Consider the following 19,998-nt stretch of genomic DNA (forward strand, 5'->3'; position numbering starts at 1 on the left):
CTCAGGTACTTAAACTCGGGAACTTAACTCAGGACCTTAGTTTAAGAACGACACTGCCAGAGAAATGTCTATTTGCTTAAAACTACTTTACAACCAATTGACAACCTAATTCAACCTTTTTTTTGTTAAGGCTCGACATGCGTGACTGCTTATTATTTTTGCATTAATTGAACCTAAAAAATTAAGAGTAAACAAGTTTGCATATTGTTCTTTTTAGAAAATTTTATTTCCAAAGTGAAACCCAAAATCTTTATTTCTGCGTGATAGACAGATTATTTGATATTAAGAAAATTTATAGAGAGGATGAAATGAGTTTTCGCTCGGCTGATGTAAATTGTTTTTAATAATAATCTGCTTCAGATTATAAAACAAACAATCAAGGAGTGGGCTAGGTAAGCAATTAAACAAGATTTCTTACAAACTAATTACTTTATTGACGTAACAAAATATAACAAAAGTCGAAAGAAAAATAATGCAAGTAGAAATGCACAATCCACAAGCACAATACTACCGAAGTCATTATTTTTTTTAATTTACATGTCATTAAGTTGTCATGTTACACAAAATATACTGCACTTAAATAAACAAAATTTAATAAAAAGTAAAATAAAATTATCTTAAATGTGGTGGGATTATTCATTAATTTAGACTCGATAAGATGTCACTAAGTGTGTTATACAACATTGTATAAATGATATACTATTGTGGGAGCGTGCGACGTCTTACTATAATATACACGGTGATTTTTTAGTCGTCTTACAAAAGTAGCCCAGTTCATGTATCCGACGTAAAATACCCCTAGGCGCGGATATTTTTTTTTTATCATCAACTAAGATGATAAGTACGAAGAAAAATTAAACAAGAGAAATCTGAAATATACTCATAAAAATGATAAATTCCCCGCCGCCCCTCACCATTGTTACAAGGCTCGGACCGCGCTCGCAACAGAGCTGTGTTTCTAAAAAACTACGAATTGCATCATAATATTGAATAAAATTGCATTTTAAATTTATTCAAATCTCATAAATACCTATTTTTTTTATCATGAACGTGTTCTAGTCATTGGATACATGAACTGGGCTGCTTTTGTAAGACGACTAAAAAATCACGGTGTATAATGTAATCATAACTTTAAAGGTATCGGATAAAGTCCTGCTTTTATTGTTCGTAATACATACAAATAATATAAAACTTACGAAACTACTAGAAGATGATCTACTTACTGTTATGTAACTTTAACCAAACAGATTACAGGTTACTAGATTTATCAAACAAGGTTGACAATTCAATTGAATTTTAAACAAAAAAAAAACTTGCGTTTAGTATAAAGACACGGTATACTAAAAGTGCTCGCTGACATCTCGCGTTCAACAACTATAACTCTTGCTTCAGGAGCGCAGGGCTGGTTTGTCAATAAAATCTTATTGCAACCCAACTTAATGCATTCTTTGGGTCAAATAAATAGCAGGGCGACTCACGTAACTGATTTGATTCTGTGTTTGATTTTGATTCGGTCCTGAAATGGTATTATGATATCCAACCAATATTCAGTGATAGCATTATCAGCTATCGGGTTCCAGAGTTCTAACTTGATCTCAATTCGACTAAAACTGAACTCTGTCCTATCGCGAATAAGTACACTATTACTTAACTATTGAATCTAGTATTCATCAAACTAATCTTAATTTATTTCGGTTTCCTCGCCGTAAGGTTTGGCCTGTCTGGTTGGGTCGTAAGTCTCGTTGTAAGGCACAGCCGGGGCCTGACCGTAAGGCTGGCCGTACGTGTAAGGTGCACCTTCTGGTACCTTCACTGGCTCGGTCGGTTCTGGACTGTCTTCTGTTACATCCTTCTTGTACGGTATGCTTTCATCGTCTGAATTCATTTTGACTGATTCGTCAGGGTCCAGGCGTCTGGGAAAAAAATAGGAGTTCAGTGTAACGTATTTGCAGGGATAAAACGATTATTCTTTTAACATGAATAGATAGACATGAGGGTTTGTACATCAGAATCAAATCAGTATATTCATTTTTGTGCTTGCCACCCATGCCCATTATTGTAGCTTCTAGATACCCGGATCAACAACGATAACCTGCAAATTACACCCAGCGCTTAAGCTTGGTGTGCACCAGGTTAAGATTTACTGTCTTGAAAGCCACTTTTTTTTTGTTTAGGCGGGGTAATCCTCATGGGCACCCACTCCCTCAGGGGAGGAAATGGGTAGTGTCAGACTTTTACTGACTAAACCTGAACCGCCGTGCTACGTCATCCGCGTTTTTGTGTCGGTGTATGGCAATGCGTTGCAATCCTTCATACACGTCTTGAAACCCCTAAGAAGAAATGTCCCTAATCCAACTTACTTGATGGTCAAGAAGTTGTTCTCCTCCTTCTCTTCAGCCTTTCTCCGCTGCAGGATCCTCCATCCGATGCAAATGAGCACCACCACGATGGGCACCATCACCGCGCTGATGATGCCCCAAGTGGCTCCCAGGGTGCGGGCAGAGTACTCCTGCTTACCTATGTAATGTATGTATGATATTAGTCATAGAGTAGTCAACGATCATACCTACAACTTGCCTAATCGTCTGATATTCGAAAACATTTTTGTCAACTAGCTCATATAGTAGATGGAGTAACTGTATTTTGATAGACTCTTATATCGATAAAATTATTTATAAAGAAATTAATACGAAATTGTGGAGTAACGAAAAGCAAGCAACATTTAAAAGTCTGATGACAGACATCAGTCGCTTGATATGATATGTTTAGGGGTTGGTAATATGGTCGTTGAGAATGGAAGACCTCCTAATATTGTCCGTTATCAAGAAATATATTTAAACCTTTTAAAGTCAGTCTTTATGACTTCTTTGCCTATGTTTAGCTGCATCCTATGGAACTAGAAGCCATAAATAACAATTGGACAAGACTTTAAAAGAGTCACTGATATATTGATTATTATCTTATATCTATGTAAGGATAACAAATCAATTTGATATTAGATACGATATAAAGTAGGTCAATGCATACGGAACCATGACGGTGTATCAGAATGATTGAAAATAAAAAGGTCTGCATTCAAAGCTGACGATAAGTTTAAATGCTAGCATAATGTGACCCATATTTAACAACTATTTAATGTTTGATAAAACAAAAAATAGAACCCTTCTAACGCAATTTATCAACAAACAAGTAGATACGCTATCAGTAACGCAAAGCCCTGTAAATTATCTCTACAATGCAAATAAAAAAATACGCTTACCTTTTCATGTGACCTGGTTTTTAACAGACTAGATAAGAAAGCAAGCAATAACCTTAGAGATTAGAAACAAGGAAAATAATAACCCATCACAAGTCAGAGAAAATTTCTATTCCACACAAACGTGGCAAACAAAGTCATTCCTTGCTTTCTTATTGAAACATCTAGACAACACGTGGAAGTTATTCTACCGAAATGGGAACAGAAATTTCCTCTTAATGTGACTGCAGACTTAGATTTAAAATGTATTTATTACAATAATTATAATTTAAGTAATAATAATCAACAACGATGGGAAACTCACTCGTCTATAATCTAAACAAGTAAAGAAAGTGTAAATACTAAACTAATTGTGCCACTTAATACGAAACCTAAAGCTACAAAAATCTTAACCTATCTCCTTAATGTCATTGTATGGGCAGTGTATGACAGAATTGTGTTTGTTACTGTTATGTCTTAAGCTAAGATCAGACCATTGTCGAGCGACTGCTCATTGTAGGTAGTTCGACATTAGGCGGGTCTATGAGAGTCTCCATAGACTTGCCCTTTGCGGGAGGTAAAGTAAATGTTTTGATAGATTCAGAGGGAGCACTCTTTGGAGGTTCAGGCAAGCCCGGATTGTTGTAAGTGCTCCTAGGACTGTTGTCTGAAGTCGGGCTGATCGGGGGAGAGTATATTTCGGAGTACGTCGGCGAGTACTGGGAGGGAATAGGACTGTATTGTCCTTCATATTTCGGTGAGTAGGGATCCTCAGATTCCTTTGTGGAGTAACCAGAATCACTGGGAGGAAGAGCTCTGCGACCGAGCTGACGAGGTTTGCTAAGGTATGCTATATCTTTAGCTGGCCGGGTTAGAGTCGAGTCGCGGTTAGATTCAGTATCAGAAGGGGACGTTATAGATAGCAAGTCTTCCTCAGATAAGTCCCAAAGTTTTTCGGGGAATTCTTCATTAGGAGCGTTGGGTAAAGGTTCGTTAGTTCGATATGTCTTGTCGTACGCCCTACGTTTTTTGGGGTTGGACTTATCTGATTTGTTAGAGTCGCTTTTACCGGAGTCGGGGTAGCCTATACCTGAGCTGTCCCCATCTTGAGGGACAGGTGGAGCGGGCCTAATAAGAGGTCCGGACCTAGCTAAGGGAGCTTCCTCAGTAGGAGTTTCTGGCAACTTTTCTTTCCTATCCGAATCTTGGCTACGTAAAGTGGACGATTTCATAGTATCAGTGATGTTTCCCATTGATGCTGATCTGAGGTTAAGCCTAGAAGCTGATTTCGATCGCGGTATATCTTCGAAACGGAATCCCTCTTTGCCTTCGGATTTGGGTTTGTACCAGCACCAGAACCACAGCAGGCAAATCAACAAGCCTAACGGTAGAATAACTGCCACTATGATGCCCCACGTCAGAAACAGTGCGCGTTGAGAGAACTCTTGGTTACCTGAATACGGAAACAGTACATTTACTTTACTGATTATTCTCCAGCATTTACGTAAGATGATGAAAAAGATCCTACAGTATTTGTCTGTGGTACTTCTTATCGTATTATTGAAGAATAACCTGGTGTCAAAGTTGAAGCCTTTGACGTGGCTCTACATAATACCTTTTAATATTTGCTACATAGTGTATTTATTTATAAGATACTTACGTAAGCACTCCGTGTATCCATAGTCCGGTAGGTTCCACCTTCCGTTGTCCTCACACACTCTTCGTTTGTCACCGATCAGAATAAAGTCTTGGTTGCACTCAAAGTTCACCTAAAATTACAATATTTACTTAAAAATGAAACCAGGTAAATAATATAATAAATCTAACTTTATGTGTGTTTGGAGCTAATTATTATATTAATTGGAATGACATTACATCGAGATGAAGAATGAATTGACTCTGGCTTTGTATTGTATAAATTAAATTAAAAAGGTTAAACCACAAACTACATTTTAATAAATAACGTATTTACTAGAACAATAAATTGATGATGAATAAGGAAATTTTAATGTAAACTGTTTAGTTCCCCGACTTATGATTCATAATGGTTTTTCAAGAGCATAGGAGTGTCTACCTATGTATGTCCCAATTTTTATACAGGACAGACACGAAAACAAAATAAACCAATTTAGCCTATCAGGAATCAGGCTCGTCAGAACTTCAATTTGAATAATAATATTTTCTTTCCTTCCTAGTCTGACCAATTTGAATAAGGGGTAGCCTAGGTGACTGGGTTGAGGAGGTCAGATAGGCAGTCGCTCCTTGTGAAACCCTGGTACCTAGCTGCATCTGGTTAGACTGGAAGCCGACCTCAACATAGTTGGGAAAACGATAGGATGATGAATTTCTTTCTTTCCTCTTTTTCATTTACATTCTGGATCTGATTCACGGTCACGACAAGGTCACTTGATTAGCTGCTTTGATGTGTCTTTGAATATTTTTAATTTATCTAACTAGTCATTAATAAAGAGCATTCATGCTAACTTACCCTTGTTCCTGGTGTAAAGAAGAAATTACTCTTTCGTCCAAAGCGCGGGGTTTCCAATATACCGCAACTTATAACACGACGAGCGTTTTGCTCCTTTATGTTTGTCTGAAAATAAGAAAATATTATTTCTCCTTATCCAAAATTAGACTTGTTCTTCCTTGTAAAGTATACCTTAACATGCAGATATTTGGCAACAATCTCAAGATTTTTAATAACGGAGGTTCACACTTTAAAAAAGTTCGAATAACAAATAAAATCTATAAAACAGATTCGTTATACGAGAATCATGTATGGATTAATGTTAGCAACTAAACTGTGTAGCTTCGCCATAGCCTGTTCCATAAGGGACCTTGGCAGATGCATTATAATTAAAAGAACAATGGGCTGACAAGACGCATCCGACTGCACGCGAGTGTACGGCTTGGTAGCCATGCTTCTAGGATGTGGAATAGATAGGACTTGCTTTAAGTCAAGATGACATTAAAAAAGAAACATTTTGAAAACTGACAATAATAACTGCAACTTCAAAGAAAACGTTAACTGGTAGAAATTTACCAGGTAGGACCCGGTTATATTTTTTTATGTGTAGGTTTAAAACTGAATATCTTTATTGAAATTTACCTAGAAAATGAAATTCCAGTAACAGAACTGGCGAACAAAACAGTTTGTACTACACTCACCAATTGGAGCCACTTTTGACCTGATCATGACTCAATAACTCTTTCTCATAAATTTGCCTCATATATTGGTACTTGAGACATATATGTAACTATAAATTAATAATTAGGAGATATGTTTATGTATCTAATTATTAACCAATTATTTGAATAGCTCATTTAAATCATTAAATAAGATAAAAAAAAACCTACAAGGCTAAGCATCTATAAGGCTTCATGCAATACAGCGACGGGCGATGGGACCCTAAAACATATTCTTTGCTGAATTCCTGCTGCCCTAACATAAAGTAAAATTTTGTGTTCATATTTATTTTTATATTTATTTTTATGTGTCTTTATCATCTCCGTAGTTTCCACGTCCTTAAAGATGCACATATAGATTTTGTCGTGTATCACTATAATCAAAGTGTGGGAAACTATCATTTGTATTTACGATGTTGACAATCAAGGCTGTTATTGACTTAATAGCTGAATGAATCACCTTTTATATTTGCTTGCATATGAATGACGTCATTTATGAATTCATTTTGTCATGTGTTTCAACTGAATGTTGTTTGTTTTGAATTATGTTCACGACAGGACACGACGTTGCATCGACTATGTATAAATAGTCGTATTTATGTAGATAGTATATAAAACAATGCAACTTAAAGTTTCCGTTCAACAATATCTTAGTTTTTGGGACAAGTTTGCTGTAGATCAACAATAATACTAAAACTATAAAGTAAGATGAATAAGAAGAAACCGACCATACTTAATCTAAATTTTATGTTAAATTCAGGATGTGGCTCTCATTTTCAAAAAATCTTACCAATTTAACATTTAATAATAAGGGACTAAAAAATATCACCATAACTCTAATTATTAGACATTGAAGTCGAATATTCAAAAATCAAAAGCAAACACACAAAAAAAATTAAAAATGAAGAAATTCAAGCTACAGACCAAACATAAAAAACTACAAAACCGAAATAATAAAAAATATCACAATTATACTCACAATTGACGCCAAATAATTCTTGGTGAACTCTGCCATATCTCGATTCAACGTCATTCCATAATCGTATCGGCACTGGTATGAGTCCTGGCATATCTCTATAGCTCTCGCCACGTCCTGGGACCGGTTCGCCGGCAAGAAGTCCGCCGGTTCCCGGATAAAGTTGGGTACGAACTGGTTATCATTGTAATAGGCTGCCGTTCTACCATACTCCCGATAGAACATCGCTACACCTATGTCCCTTTGTTCCCGATCCGTTAGTTGCCCTGAGAAATACGTTTTTATCGAATGTAAAGTCAAAATTTTGATCAATTCCGGTAGTCCTAACATTACGAGAAGTTATTTTACTTTTATTGAAGTCTATTTCGATGAAGATTCTTTACAACTGATCGAGATTTAGAATGAAGATCAATAAGAGTATGTAGTTTAAACAATGGGCTAAGATGTAAATGTTTACTTTACGAACAAAGCCCTATTCATGTTTGTGAATTTTATATAAATGGGAATATCTTACTTGTTGATTCTATACTAGATCTAAATAACTCGCTTATCCTGTTGAATTTTGTTAATTACTTACAATATTGAGCGAATTCTCGGTGTGCTGTTTGGAAGTTGTTTAGATCCACTGTCGCTTTCGTTCCATCCGGTCTTGTGAAGTCGTCATTTATATCAAGCGACCAATTACCAAAGAGACCTCGAGTTTGATTCTGGAACGAAAGACATGTTCAAATTCAGTGATGACATGTCATGTAAAATGGTTTTTGGATACACATGATCAATAAACTATTGACAGTTAAATGTAAGTAGATAGATTAGAATTAGAAGCGCTGGTGATTCATTAAGTCATATTACTGTACTACTTATTTTTCTGAAGTATATATTATAAAATGTTAGTGTACCAAATTCGACCAATGTTATATTAGTCTCGGGCGAATCTGCCTCTAAAAAACATTAAAAATTTAAAGTAGTCGAATCCGCGAATCAAGTTGGGGACAACTTGAACTCGCGGACAAGAGCAACTCAATAAATAGATCCCCTCACCATATAATTCCAAGGCAGATAGACTCTGGCCGACATGAAGCCCTTGTTCTCCACCACCTCGACTCCGGCTCCTGACGCGAACATGATCACGATCTCTGACTGGTTCAGCACGTACATGGGCTGGTATACTGTCACTCCTGGAGACATAAGCGGCGTCAGGTAAATTGAGAGAAAAATTATTGAACAGAGACATAAAAACAGAACCAATATGGAAAGAGTTATCGAAGGCTTTATTTAAAACGACAATGATTTCTAAGAAAGCTGTTTAAGATGATTTGATCGAGAAGATTTTACAGAGCAGAAATTTAATGTCTTACAATATATTCTGTTTTACAATATAGTAATTAGTAAGGTACTAGTAGAAGAAGTAAGTACTCATAAAGTAATTTTTCTATTTGATTTATTTTCACGAAATCTCTTACCTGGGAAGTACTGCACTCTGAGTGAAGGCCTGTCGAAGTAGACTCGTTTGTTGTCAGCGAATACATCCAGCCTGTATCGCCATTGAGCGTGTTGTGGTCTTAGACGCACCTGTTAGTACAAATGGTTGAATGTATTAAGATTATAAAGGGATTTAAATTATCGTCACTGCTGGGGATGGGCCTCCCCTTTTTCGTGAAAATTTTCTGTATAATTTTGAAATAGCACCGGATAATAAGGATGTAGAATAAAAGAGAAAAATAATCCGACCTTATTAAATAATTAAAGGCTGTTAATACTAATAGGTATTTTAGAATAAGGTTGCTCTTATGGTTTAAATTTGGCATACAGATAATTTTAATATACCGAATTTACTTTTATCAAGATAATAATACAGTAATAACGATTAAAATACTCAGGCAGTTATCCAAACTTGTAATTTACAAACTTTCTAACAGGTGTCCCTCAAGGTTTAATCTTAGGGCCCAGGTTTACTAACCTCAACTGCCACGGAGTTATTGGAGGCTGCGACTACAGAAGTCAGATGTGTTGCGTTGACTCGTCCATGAATGTTTCGTGGGACTTGTTCAAACCTGCCCTGTACGTCTAGTTTGAGTTGTGGGTGGTCTACTCTCACAAGGACGTATTCACCTGGAACAAATTATTTATTAGTGTCTGATTCATGTCTGTTTGTTTGTCATACTTAATTTAAGGAATTTTGGGATAGATGGTCGATTTTTTAATGATGCTGTATGTTTAAATATTCTATTTATTGATAGGTTTGGTTAATAGAAGTATAATGTTGAAGCAATCTTCAATTTTTTGGATAGTTCCGCATGTAGCTAAATCCATACAGAAAAACGACTGAAAGTAGCAAAATGTCAGGATCGAATCGTATGTATTGGGCAATTATAGTTTAAGTTGAAAATCCATTAGTTAATAACTTTTTTGTTTGTTTTGTTCTGATTCCTTTAGACAAAAGTGTCACACAAGTCTTTTCATACTTAAATATTTAAGATATTATTTTTTTCCTCTGTTAAAACCTTACCTTTTCCGTTGAAGGTGTACTGCAGGTCATCGAAGGTAACAATATGAGGGTCACCGAATATACCAGCAACGCCAGGAGACTGGTAGGCCACACAGTCTTGCGATGGACGACGTTCAAATCTGTATAGACATGATATTGTATTAAAAAGCAAGTTTATGCTCGGACTGTTCAATTAAATACAGGGAGCAATAAAATAAAACTGTATTTAAATGTTCTTTGGAATTAAAATTTGAATCACATTTTTTTTGAAGTTTCGAATTCAAAAATGGCTTCGGCATTGCGAGGAAACAACTTGTTGTATAAAAGTAATATTTGAAATTGTAGGTTAGGATGATACACCAGTAACATGATTGTATAACAAACCTGAAAGTTTCACATCCGACAGCCTGTTCCTCTTGCCACATGCAACATTGGTAGAAAGGAATCATGTCGTGGAACCAATGGGACAACGATGGAACCTACGGAAAATTAACAAGTCATTAATCAAGAAGCAAATAATATTACAATAAGCCTTTAAAAGTTAAAGAAGCAGCAATCACTTATAGTAGTTAAAGGGACCTTTAACAAATAATGAAAAAAAGATCCCGTACTTAAGTAGAACGAAAATTATTCGAATGATCCGAATCCGGGGTCGATTCGGATAATCGGACATAGACTGATATTATGGTAAGCTGTTGTTTGAACTTTAATGTAGAAATGATTAGAAATATATAAAAATATATAAAGTATATCAAATATTAAACTATAAAATAAAATAAAGTGATGTTTTTCCATACCTTGTTAGCCTCGTTGTAAGGAGTGAACCCGAAGTCATGTGACCTCAAAGGTCGCGATCCCCACATCTGATCGTAGGACAACATGAGGAACCCGTTCTTATCGTAACAACACTGTTGGCCTGAACCCTCGGGGCTGTGAACAATGTTCATTATTAATAGACCGTATTTACGATACAGGGAAATCATTTTTTTGTTAATCGAAAAAATTAAAGACTTTTCTTAAATCATAAGAAAATTTGCATCAATATCAAACGCTTTAGAAGTTAATGCCTTCTTTACTCATTTGAAAACGACCAATCTTGAAAAAATGCGATCGTAACAGCAAAGTGTGATATTTCCCAATCGACCGATAAACTAGCAATTTCTTGGTATAACTAGATATTCATAATAATGTCTTACCTAGGTCCTCCGCTCCTCACACAGTGCACACTGCCCCAGTGGTATCTACAAGTGGGGTTGGTATCCTTGTCACAAGCCACATCCGGCATGAACCTTCCCTTATCCAACAAGGCATGTTCCAACGTACAGGGACAGACCCACACTTGAGAGGCAAAGTTCTTCAGGAAACGATCGGTTCGAAGCCAGTTGTTGCAAAGAGCGTTGGGCCAACGTTGGCCATGGAGCCTTTCCCATTGTGGGGCGAAGTACCAACCGAGTGGGATTGGACGACTCCATAGAACACTGTTGGGAAAAAGATTTTTTTTTTAAAAGGTACAATATTACGGACCTAAAATTCCAACGAAATATGGACCTTATTTTTTTATGGATCTGTACATAATATGAACGTTAAAACAAAATTGAAAATAAGAAAAAAACTAATTCTAAATCACTTACGGTGAAATCGAAACGCCCTTGAAAACTTCGGGCGTGGTCAAATTAATTTGCAGAAAACCGAATTGCATGTCGTTGTGCAAGAAGTTGTCCCTGTTCCTAAAGTTCTGAGGATTGATAACATATTCCCCTGTATTAGCGACGCCCACTTCAATCATATCTATGAACTCCAATTGTGGTCTGATCGTAATCTCCTTGTATCCCCATAAACTGATCTGAAGTTGGACGTTCAAGTTTGTGGTCAAGTTGAACCGGTCCCAAGTCATCCTGATCTCAGGAGGATACCTCTCATGAATCGCATTGTCAGTGAAGAAGATCTTTTCGGTCGCAGTAGCAGGAGTTTCTAGAAAGCGTAAACATTTATGATAGTGATATTTGACATATTTATCCTATAGATAAAAGAATGCTTATCGAATTTAATCTCTACCTAATTTAATTATACACTTACCGACGAAGTATTTTCCTTTCCATTTGTAAGGTTCGTTGTTGATGGCGATTTCGAATCTTGCGTAGCCGTTGTGCCAAAACCTGGGCTGGACGCAGATGGCGCGGTTGACGTCAACCACAGCGCCGACGACGGACTCGGTGTCGAAGCGACAAGTGATCCTATCGTTCGGGTTGAAACAAGGGCCAGTAATGTTGACAATGGTACCTCCCAACATGTTTCCACTTTCAGGGGCAAACATTAGGGGAAGATTTGCTCCATCTGAGAATCAGAGAAACAATCAATTGATTGCTAATTTCACTGAACACATATCTTTTTAGGCGATCCTCATTATATCATACCTATATCCTTGTTACAAGTTCCCATGAGTATTTTCTCGTCTATTCTGAATATGTGTCGTCCAGGGAATCCGTTAGCCCACCCTCTGCCTGTCAAATCTCTGAGGACTGAAGCTTGCGAGTACGGCTTGTATTCGTAGCTTTGAGTACCGTTACCAGCGTTAAAACCAATCTGAAAATGGGTAAATGGTAAATACCGTTGGTCAAAATTTAATTATAGGTATTTGATATAATCTTACAAATAGAAAATACTGTACTTAAATGCTAGTTTGGCTGGCATATGCTAAGAGAACCTTATATGTAGATACAATCTACTACATCTGTATCTAGTTTATATATTCACTGGTCCTTTAGGAGGTTACACACAGACTTTCGAGTTAAATTATTGATACTTACGTAAGCAGGAACACCACCTTCCCCTGTCGTGGTATCACCACCAGCCTCAGTATGCGAGCTCCAGTTGATCTCCAAGTAGTTGAATATCGCGTAAGTGAACACTTCGTCTGTTGCTAAGACCATTTGGAATGTGTTCGTCTATAAGCAAAGTAACATTAATTGAATATTTAATTTAATCCGTTATGATCCATAATTAAACTAGCTAGACTGTTGGACTAAAATAATAAAAAACAGCACTGCTTACAGAAAATAAATTGAGAAAACGTTATTTTTTGTCGTTGGCTTTTCCCAAAATCTCCCAATGTAAAATATATCCTTTAGTGAAACAAAACAGCAGTCGAAAAAAATCACTATGTTAAACAGGAAAATTTCGTAACTCACCATAAATAACGAGTTATCGATTCCTCCAGCAAAGGACATGTTCTTCCAAGTGATAGTGACGGCGTGTTTGGGGAAGAAGGTCTCAGAGCCGATGACTCCCTCGCGGATGTCCCACGTGATACGCTCTCTCATCTCTACACCCAATTGGTCTGTACGGGTCTAAAAAGTGAAATATACACAGTTGTAACGGAGCATGTGTACTTGAATGCATGTTAAATGATTTTTGCCTAATTCTGGTTAACAAATTGATTTATTGTAATTTTTTAGGACTATTCCCGCACTAAAAAAATGAATCTTTGTGTCGAGACTAGGGCCAAGTCGTATGTTCAAATCACCCAGACATTGAAAAAGATTTCGTTGATCACTCAAATGAATGTCCTTCTCGGATTCGCACCCACCGCGCACAGCGGGTTTGGCGTGACGACGTAACAATTTCAAGGATTAATATTTATTGAATATTTTAAATATAATTAAAATGCCAATATCTACCTGCAAATCTCTGTCCATTCTGAAGTAAACTCCGGGCCTCCTTTGATCTGGGTCTTCCTGCCTTTGACTACCGATACGACACTTGCTGAAGAAGATACCAATAAAAGAAGGATCGTTGACATCAGGCCAGTCTTTGACGGGGAAAGAGAGAGGGTAGGTGTAGTGGTCCGGGGGGTCGCTGAAGTAGATGTAACCGTTCATGGAGAGCTAGAGGAAGAAAATTGTTAATAAGTTAAGAAAAATATATAGAAGTTTTAGGTTATTATTTTTTATTTGTTAAGGTAATCAGTTCATGTAATGTTACTAGTCTACTCTGTTCGGGAGCGCTCATCAAATAAATGTTACGAAATCACGGGGAGGAATTGTTTTTTTTTTGATAATTTCTTTATTAATTTAAAGCTTACATGTATTTTCATCTGCCCGAATAAAAAATAGTTCTCTAATATTCAAAGCAAAATTGACGTTAAAATTCTTCAAAATTATAATTTTTTTGTGTATCCCAAAAAGGATTCTCATTTAACCTATAACTTACCCTAGTATAATTGAACCTAAATCCGAAGAACGGCAACTGGAAGTTGAAGTTCTTGTGGATCTGAGGAGTGGAGGTGTGAATGTCTCTCTGGTAGTCACCAAGGTTATCACTTCCGCCTTGATCGTAGAACCAGTACATGAAGTTTCCTCTGATTTGAGCCAGTCTCGCTGGAGTGATGACGTAGGGCTGACCATTGTTCTGGTAGCTTGTGTCTGGTCGAACGCGACCGTCAATGTGATCTGAAAGTGAAAGCAATTATCATAGTTTTGGATTAATCTGGATCATTGTGGTTCATTATCCACCCTATACCTTTACCACTGTCAAATTTATAACTTGAAAGAACCAATAATTTAATGGGCAGATAACGTACTGCCGAGGACATATTTCATCGGCAATTCATCACAGCTAAAGTATGAAGAAGTGTTGACGGAAGAAGAAGCGGCTAGGTGATTAGGCATAGATCATTCATAGATTTTATCTCTAGGGATAATGGGCAACTAAGGTAGCATTCTGATATACATATATTATTATTATAATCCTAGACCTAAAGATAGATCTTGAAGACGATTACAATTACATTTATTTTTCCCATTCTTATCACATTATAGTTTAAGGCGTTGTCATTCTTTTCCACGAATTGTTCGAGTATTATGATTCAAGCAAAAGTATGCATTAATACGTTTGGTGAAATGCTCGGCAAGCCGTGGATCGGTATCGACGCTAGCCCTGATAGTGATAACTTATCAGTTTATATCGGACACGAGATTCCTAGTATAAGCTGATGTCATATTAACACCTTGCAATGCCTCTTTTGTTTCAACACAATAAACAAGTTCTGGTTTATACAGCTATAAACTTTTATGCTTTGATTAGCTGTTGCCTGCTGGCCCGCTTGCAAAAAATACAAAATTTATCTACGAGAACATACGATCAGGATAAAAACTATCCTATCCTGGTTATAAACCATTTGTGTTCTAAGTTTCGTCTAAATCCGTCAGCATAGATATGCTGTTTTCCCCATTCAAAGACTTGAATGCTGGCAAAGTTAGATAACATAACACTTTGTTTGAACGTGCAAATTACCTATCCATGTATATTTCATTCATTAATTTAATTATCAACCACTTAGGTTTACTAAACTTCACTTTACAGATCTATATTCAAAAACGAGTACGTTACGAAAATCTTAGATATCCTTCATATATGTAAAGATTTTGTTAGGAAGTCGGAACTCAAACTCTATTTTTGTGTCAATAGGGCCTGCACTTTTTGTTTCAATGTAAAATTTTCAGAACCATTTCCAAGCGTAAATTTATTTCAGTTTTTGTTTTCATTAACCTTTAAAACGAATTCAGCCGGAAACGTCTACTTTATGACTAGTTCAGTTTTATACGCTTGTTTGCGCATAGTTTGTTGTCTGACTCATTATAATTAGCAATAACAGGTATCTACAAGCTCTCTGCTGGTTTGTTTTAGATAATTCTTACATATGGTGCAGTGACTTTTATCATAGAGTCATCATATTGTTTTGATGATAGACATTTTTTACTCAGTACCAGGCTTCCTTAGTTACTTTTTTAGTTTTTTAAGGCCTAGAAACCTTCAGCCTAGCCAGCGACAGAACTTTTTAAACTCTGCAATGCTCTTAAACTTCAATAGTATGCATGGGGACTTCTTGGCATTTCATCATGAGTGATTCGTTCGATCCCATTAAGGAATATCAGGGTATAGCTTAAATTTGTAATTAATCATACTGATGACTAAGCTCTATTTATGTTTATGAGAAGTTTGAGAGAAAACGCTCAAATTTGTGGAGATGACTGATTAAATCCTTTTCTTTTTGTGTGTCACTTGGCTAGAGGGTCTGTTATAATTTTACTGCAAGTTATAAAGGGTTGCTTATCTTTAAATGTTTGAGGCGTGGCTGTTGGAATCGTTTTCATTAAACCAACTGATAACAAATAAAACAGGCACACAAAGATAATCTATACAACTCACTAGTCGAATAATTTATTACGAATTTAAAAACGTAGACTATTTACACGAAATTGATGTAATCGAACTAACACAAAAGTTACAAATAGGTTCTATTTCATGTTTGTGAAGGATACTAATAGATATATTTTCAGGCTGATTCAGGTCATGACTTTGCTGGATCACTTTTTAATTTGGAAGGAGTAGAGAGATGTAGGCCTACCACTAGATCAATAACGGTATTGCAGTTGTGAAAGCGTGACAGCATTTTTCACGGCGTAGAGCTATCTCTGTCACAATTGCGGTAGTATGATATGGCGTTCTCATCAATATCATCAAATTCGTAAGTCTGATTTTCAAGGCACATTTTGGGGTAAAACCAAAATTTCTAGAGGGTTTCAAGTTATCATTATAATTAAAGAAATTGTCATCAAAAAACACCAAAACATAAAAATACAGTATATTGTGTACTTTAATTATAAACACATTAACGAGGTCTTCGTCTTCGTTTGACCCAAAAATCTAATCTTTTTATCAACAGCGATGAAATCATTTTTGTTCTAAGACTCTGTATTATGAAACTTTGTCTGCGAGTGTTACAGCTATGATAATTCAGATAAACGTGTTAAAAAACTTATAATTATGAGATTAGAAAATAAGTTCTAATTAACATAAGTTTATTATTTGATGGATATCTAGATAATTGTGAAGGCAAAAATAGGTGTCAATAATTTTATCCTCATTAATCATCAATCATGTCTGCCAGTTGGAACCCCTAAGAATGCGTCTTTTTTTAGCAACACATAGATAAAGTTGCTAACTAAAGCATGAACTTGAAGAGTGTAAAATAAAACATTTTCTCCATGTTTTACGACTTCTTTTTTATACTTCTGTACCATGGTATAGCAGTAACTTTAACCTGCAACGACTATTCATACGGGGCCCACAAAGCAAACACACACCGCACTTGACCGGCTTTTTTATCTCTTGATAAAGTGCGTAGCCCTTATCTGTACTTAATTGGTATAACCCTACAAATTTCAAAAGTAGTCCGCAAATCAAACTGAGGAAACATTCGCAATAAGTAAGTATGCATTTTATAATTGGGAGCGTTATACGTTAAGGTGCGGTTCTTATCATAGATTACTACACCACATTTGATATAATAAATGAGTAATGTGGCTTTAAATTGTTTTAAAATAAGGTAGTTTGATACTTTGAAATTCTTTTGTTGTTCATTTCTTGCTATTTTTGGTATAGCATCCTGTAATATCCTCATTCGGATAATACAAGGCAAATATCTTAGGCATGATAACGCAATTGTCAATGAAATGAGTCATACTTAATTTATGTACTTTGTGATTAATAGTTATACACTTAATGAATCACATTAAATATAACTGGAGTAAAGAGTTCAATGAATTCTGTGAAATCAGAACTTTGCTAGTTTTCATCCTAGCTTAGTTTGCCCAAACTTATTTCATAGTTCATGGATGTGGTTGGAAAATCAATATTATCATCACATCTGAAAAATGGGTTGTCTTTCCGAAACTATTGTTTTTGTCTCAACATCAATATTTGAACAAACGCGCCAACGTGCTACAATATTGATTTAGTATCAGTACACGTCGAGGCCGCTATAATCTATAGCTCTTGTCTTATTTTGTTCAGCAATTTAAGACGTTGATTTTTGTCGTATAAACATAAGTAAAAGCTGACTTACCATACTCGTTGTTCGTGTTAATAGTTGAAGCAGGTGGGAGCAACTGCCTTTCACTCAATAATATATCATTATTGATGTTCACATCAACAGAATCTCCTGGTATGGGCTCTTCTGCTTCGAGCCCATCATTCAGCGTCTGATATTTCCCACTTCTAACTTGCAGCTCATCTGCAGCACTTAAAATTTCAACTGGAGCCGTTTCTTCGATTAAATCTTCCGTTGGTTCAGTAACTGGTACTACGACCGTCGTGTCACTCACATTGTCCTCAACTTCATTATTTATAATAGCGTCTTCAACAACTGCATTATCTTGTCCATATGCACTTACAACTAACAGTGATATTAAAGCTAGAACCTTAATACCCATTTTCACACTTTCAAAATGTCCATCACATTATTTTTTATCAATTTCGACGACAACAGGTGGCTCGCTATTGTACTGGCCGACTAGAGCGGTGGAACATTGTGTGCCCGAAGATATGGTATTATCTTTTAGAGATATGATAAGATAGCAAATAGGAACGTTAGGTGTGCCAAATTCTTTGTCCTAATCGCAGCCCTGTATGTAGGGCTTTGTGTAATGGTATTAATTTGTGATAAATTAAACGAGTTACGCTCGCTAATGGAAGTAAACTTTGTACTTCGTAGCGTACGATGTCTTGAAAATATGACTGATATTACCTACTAAAATTGAATATTGGTATGATTAGGAACGTATTTGAGTCGATATATTCTATTGTCAAATAATACTTTCTGAATCACCCTGAATAATATAATATATAATAATAATATATTCTGGGACAACTCACACACGGTTATCTGATCCCAAGGTAAGCAGAGCTTGTGTTATGGTAACCAGACAACTGATAAACTTACATACATATATATTTCTAAATACATACATTTTATAGATAAATTACACCCAGACACCAGAATAAATGATCATGCTCATCACACAACATTTGTCCTGGGCGGGAATCGAACCCACGATCTCCGGTATAGCAATCAGGGTCACTAACCACTAGACCAACAGGCCCGTCAAGTAAAAAAATAATAGTATTTATTATCTTTATTATCCTTCCTAGATATTTATTATGTACTCGTTTCCAAATTACTTGGTTTCAGGCACTGAAGTAATATCCGTTCCTCCAAATTCCAAGTTACAAAATGATTTCATTCTTACTTAATCTCGAACAACGATACTTTCTGTTGTAAATAATACTATCTACGTTGGTACAATATGCTTCTAAGATTTTTCCTCCTCCTTTCGTTATCTGGTTCTAATATAGTATTTATATTATTTACACAATTGTTAAAACTGATTTTTAGAATGGGTAACTAACACAGATCTAGTTAGGTGTCTTGTGTGTTAATGACACCCTCTGCGACACGAGTAGTAAAGTATTAATTTAGATTCGTTCATTTAAGGAAAAAATCATAATTTAAAACTAATCTTTTCTTATAAGCTTGCTTTAAGCGAAGAGTGGGCAATGTTTCGAGGTAACGGAATGGTTATATAGAAGTAACGAGACGGTTCATAAATTAAACTATAAAAAATAAATGTATTTTATAGTTTTCAGGTTTATCTGGCATTCTATTTCTGTATTATAGAACCAGGTATATGAAGTACTTGTTCTAATCATGTGTATTACTGTTTTATCGATAGATAACGTTTGTTTTCTCGCTATTCGCGCGACTTATTCACCGTTCGCCTACTGGGTACTGACTCATTACAGCATTTTTCGACGAAAATCCCCTCATGAAAACAATATGTATGTGTCAACCCGGATGTCCGCATTGTTTCCGCTGTGTAAGGCTTTCTTGCAACTACCGAACTAATGTACTTGTTAATCGCTTTCAAAGGATTTTATCCATTTTTTCAGTCCCTTAATATTTAATCAAATTTAACAACTTAAATTTGAGACACTTGACGAGTTCCTATTGAGCTGACGTTTCTTAAGGACATGCTATATTGCGTGACAAAACAATGAAGACGAATACTATGATCTATGTTTAAGGGAATGCCTAGTATCTGTATTCTTTTAAATAGTTTAAATACGAAGATAGAGCTGTGAAGCGGGTCATTTTTGCAATTGAATACTAATAAGAAAATGAAAAAAATAAAGTGAAATCACTGGCCCAAAAAGCATAAGCACTAATGAGCCCAACTGCGGTGATAATCAGCCCTAAGACGTCAACGCTCACGA

General features: G+C 36.0%; 1 protein-coding gene and 1 long non-coding RNA gene across 3 annotated transcripts in view; one reads left to right on the plus strand and one right to left on the minus strand.

Annotated features, from left to right (window-relative positions):
* LOC113500372 overlaps positions 1–19,998 on the plus strand; it is a 93,762-nt gene that overhangs the window by 48,339 nt on the left and 25,425 nt on the right. The window lies entirely within an intron of this gene.
* Positions 1,139–18,255, minus strand: LOC113500364 (protein mesh). 2 transcript variants are annotated; one of them, XM_026881135.1, is made up of 22 exons: positions 17,792–18,255; positions 14,095–14,333; positions 13,563–13,769; positions 13,074–13,232; positions 12,693–12,830; positions 12,300–12,468; positions 11,962–12,219; positions 11,517–11,856; positions 11,082–11,363; positions 10,683–10,815; positions 10,270–10,364; positions 9,907–10,025; positions 9,358–9,509; positions 8,861–8,969; positions 8,439–8,575; positions 7,975–8,104; positions 7,401–7,663; positions 5,724–5,828; positions 4,896–5,004; positions 3,801–4,688; positions 2,361–2,517; positions 1,139–1,913 (listed from the first exon to the last, which is right to left on the minus strand). In XM_026881135.1, the coding sequence occupies exons 1-22, from the start codon at positions 18,156–18,158 to the stop codon at positions 1,682–1,684; spliced, it is 4,788 nt and encodes a 1,595-aa protein (XP_026736936.1). In that variant the 5' UTR covers positions 18,159–18,255; the 3' UTR covers positions 1,139–1,681. The 2 variants fall into 2 exon arrangements, with proteins under 2 accessions (XP_026736936.1, XP_026736935.1); XM_026881134.1 differs by lacking the exon at positions 3,801–4,688 and having other exon boundaries at positions 17,792–18,253.

This window comes from Trichoplusia ni, chromosome 13 (assembly GCF_003590095.1).
Source record: "Trichoplusia ni isolate ovarian cell line Hi5 chromosome 13, tn1, whole genome shotgun sequence".
Classification (NCBI taxonomy): Eukaryota; Metazoa; Arthropoda; class Insecta; order Lepidoptera; family Noctuidae; genus Trichoplusia; species Trichoplusia ni.

Coding starts and splice junctions, on each gene's coding strand:
- LOC113500364 (XM_026881135.1), bottom strand. CDS start 18,158: ATGGGTATTAAGGTTCTAGCTTTAATATCACTGTTAGTTGTAAGTGCA. Junction 7,664..7,974: donor CCGAGAATTCGCTCAATATT/GTAAGTAATTAA, acceptor CGTATTTCTCAG/GGCAACTAACGGATCGGGAA. Junction 5,005..5,723: donor TCTTTACACCAGGAACAAGG/GTAAGTTAGCAT, acceptor TTGTAATTTTAG/GTGAACTTTGAGTGCAACCA.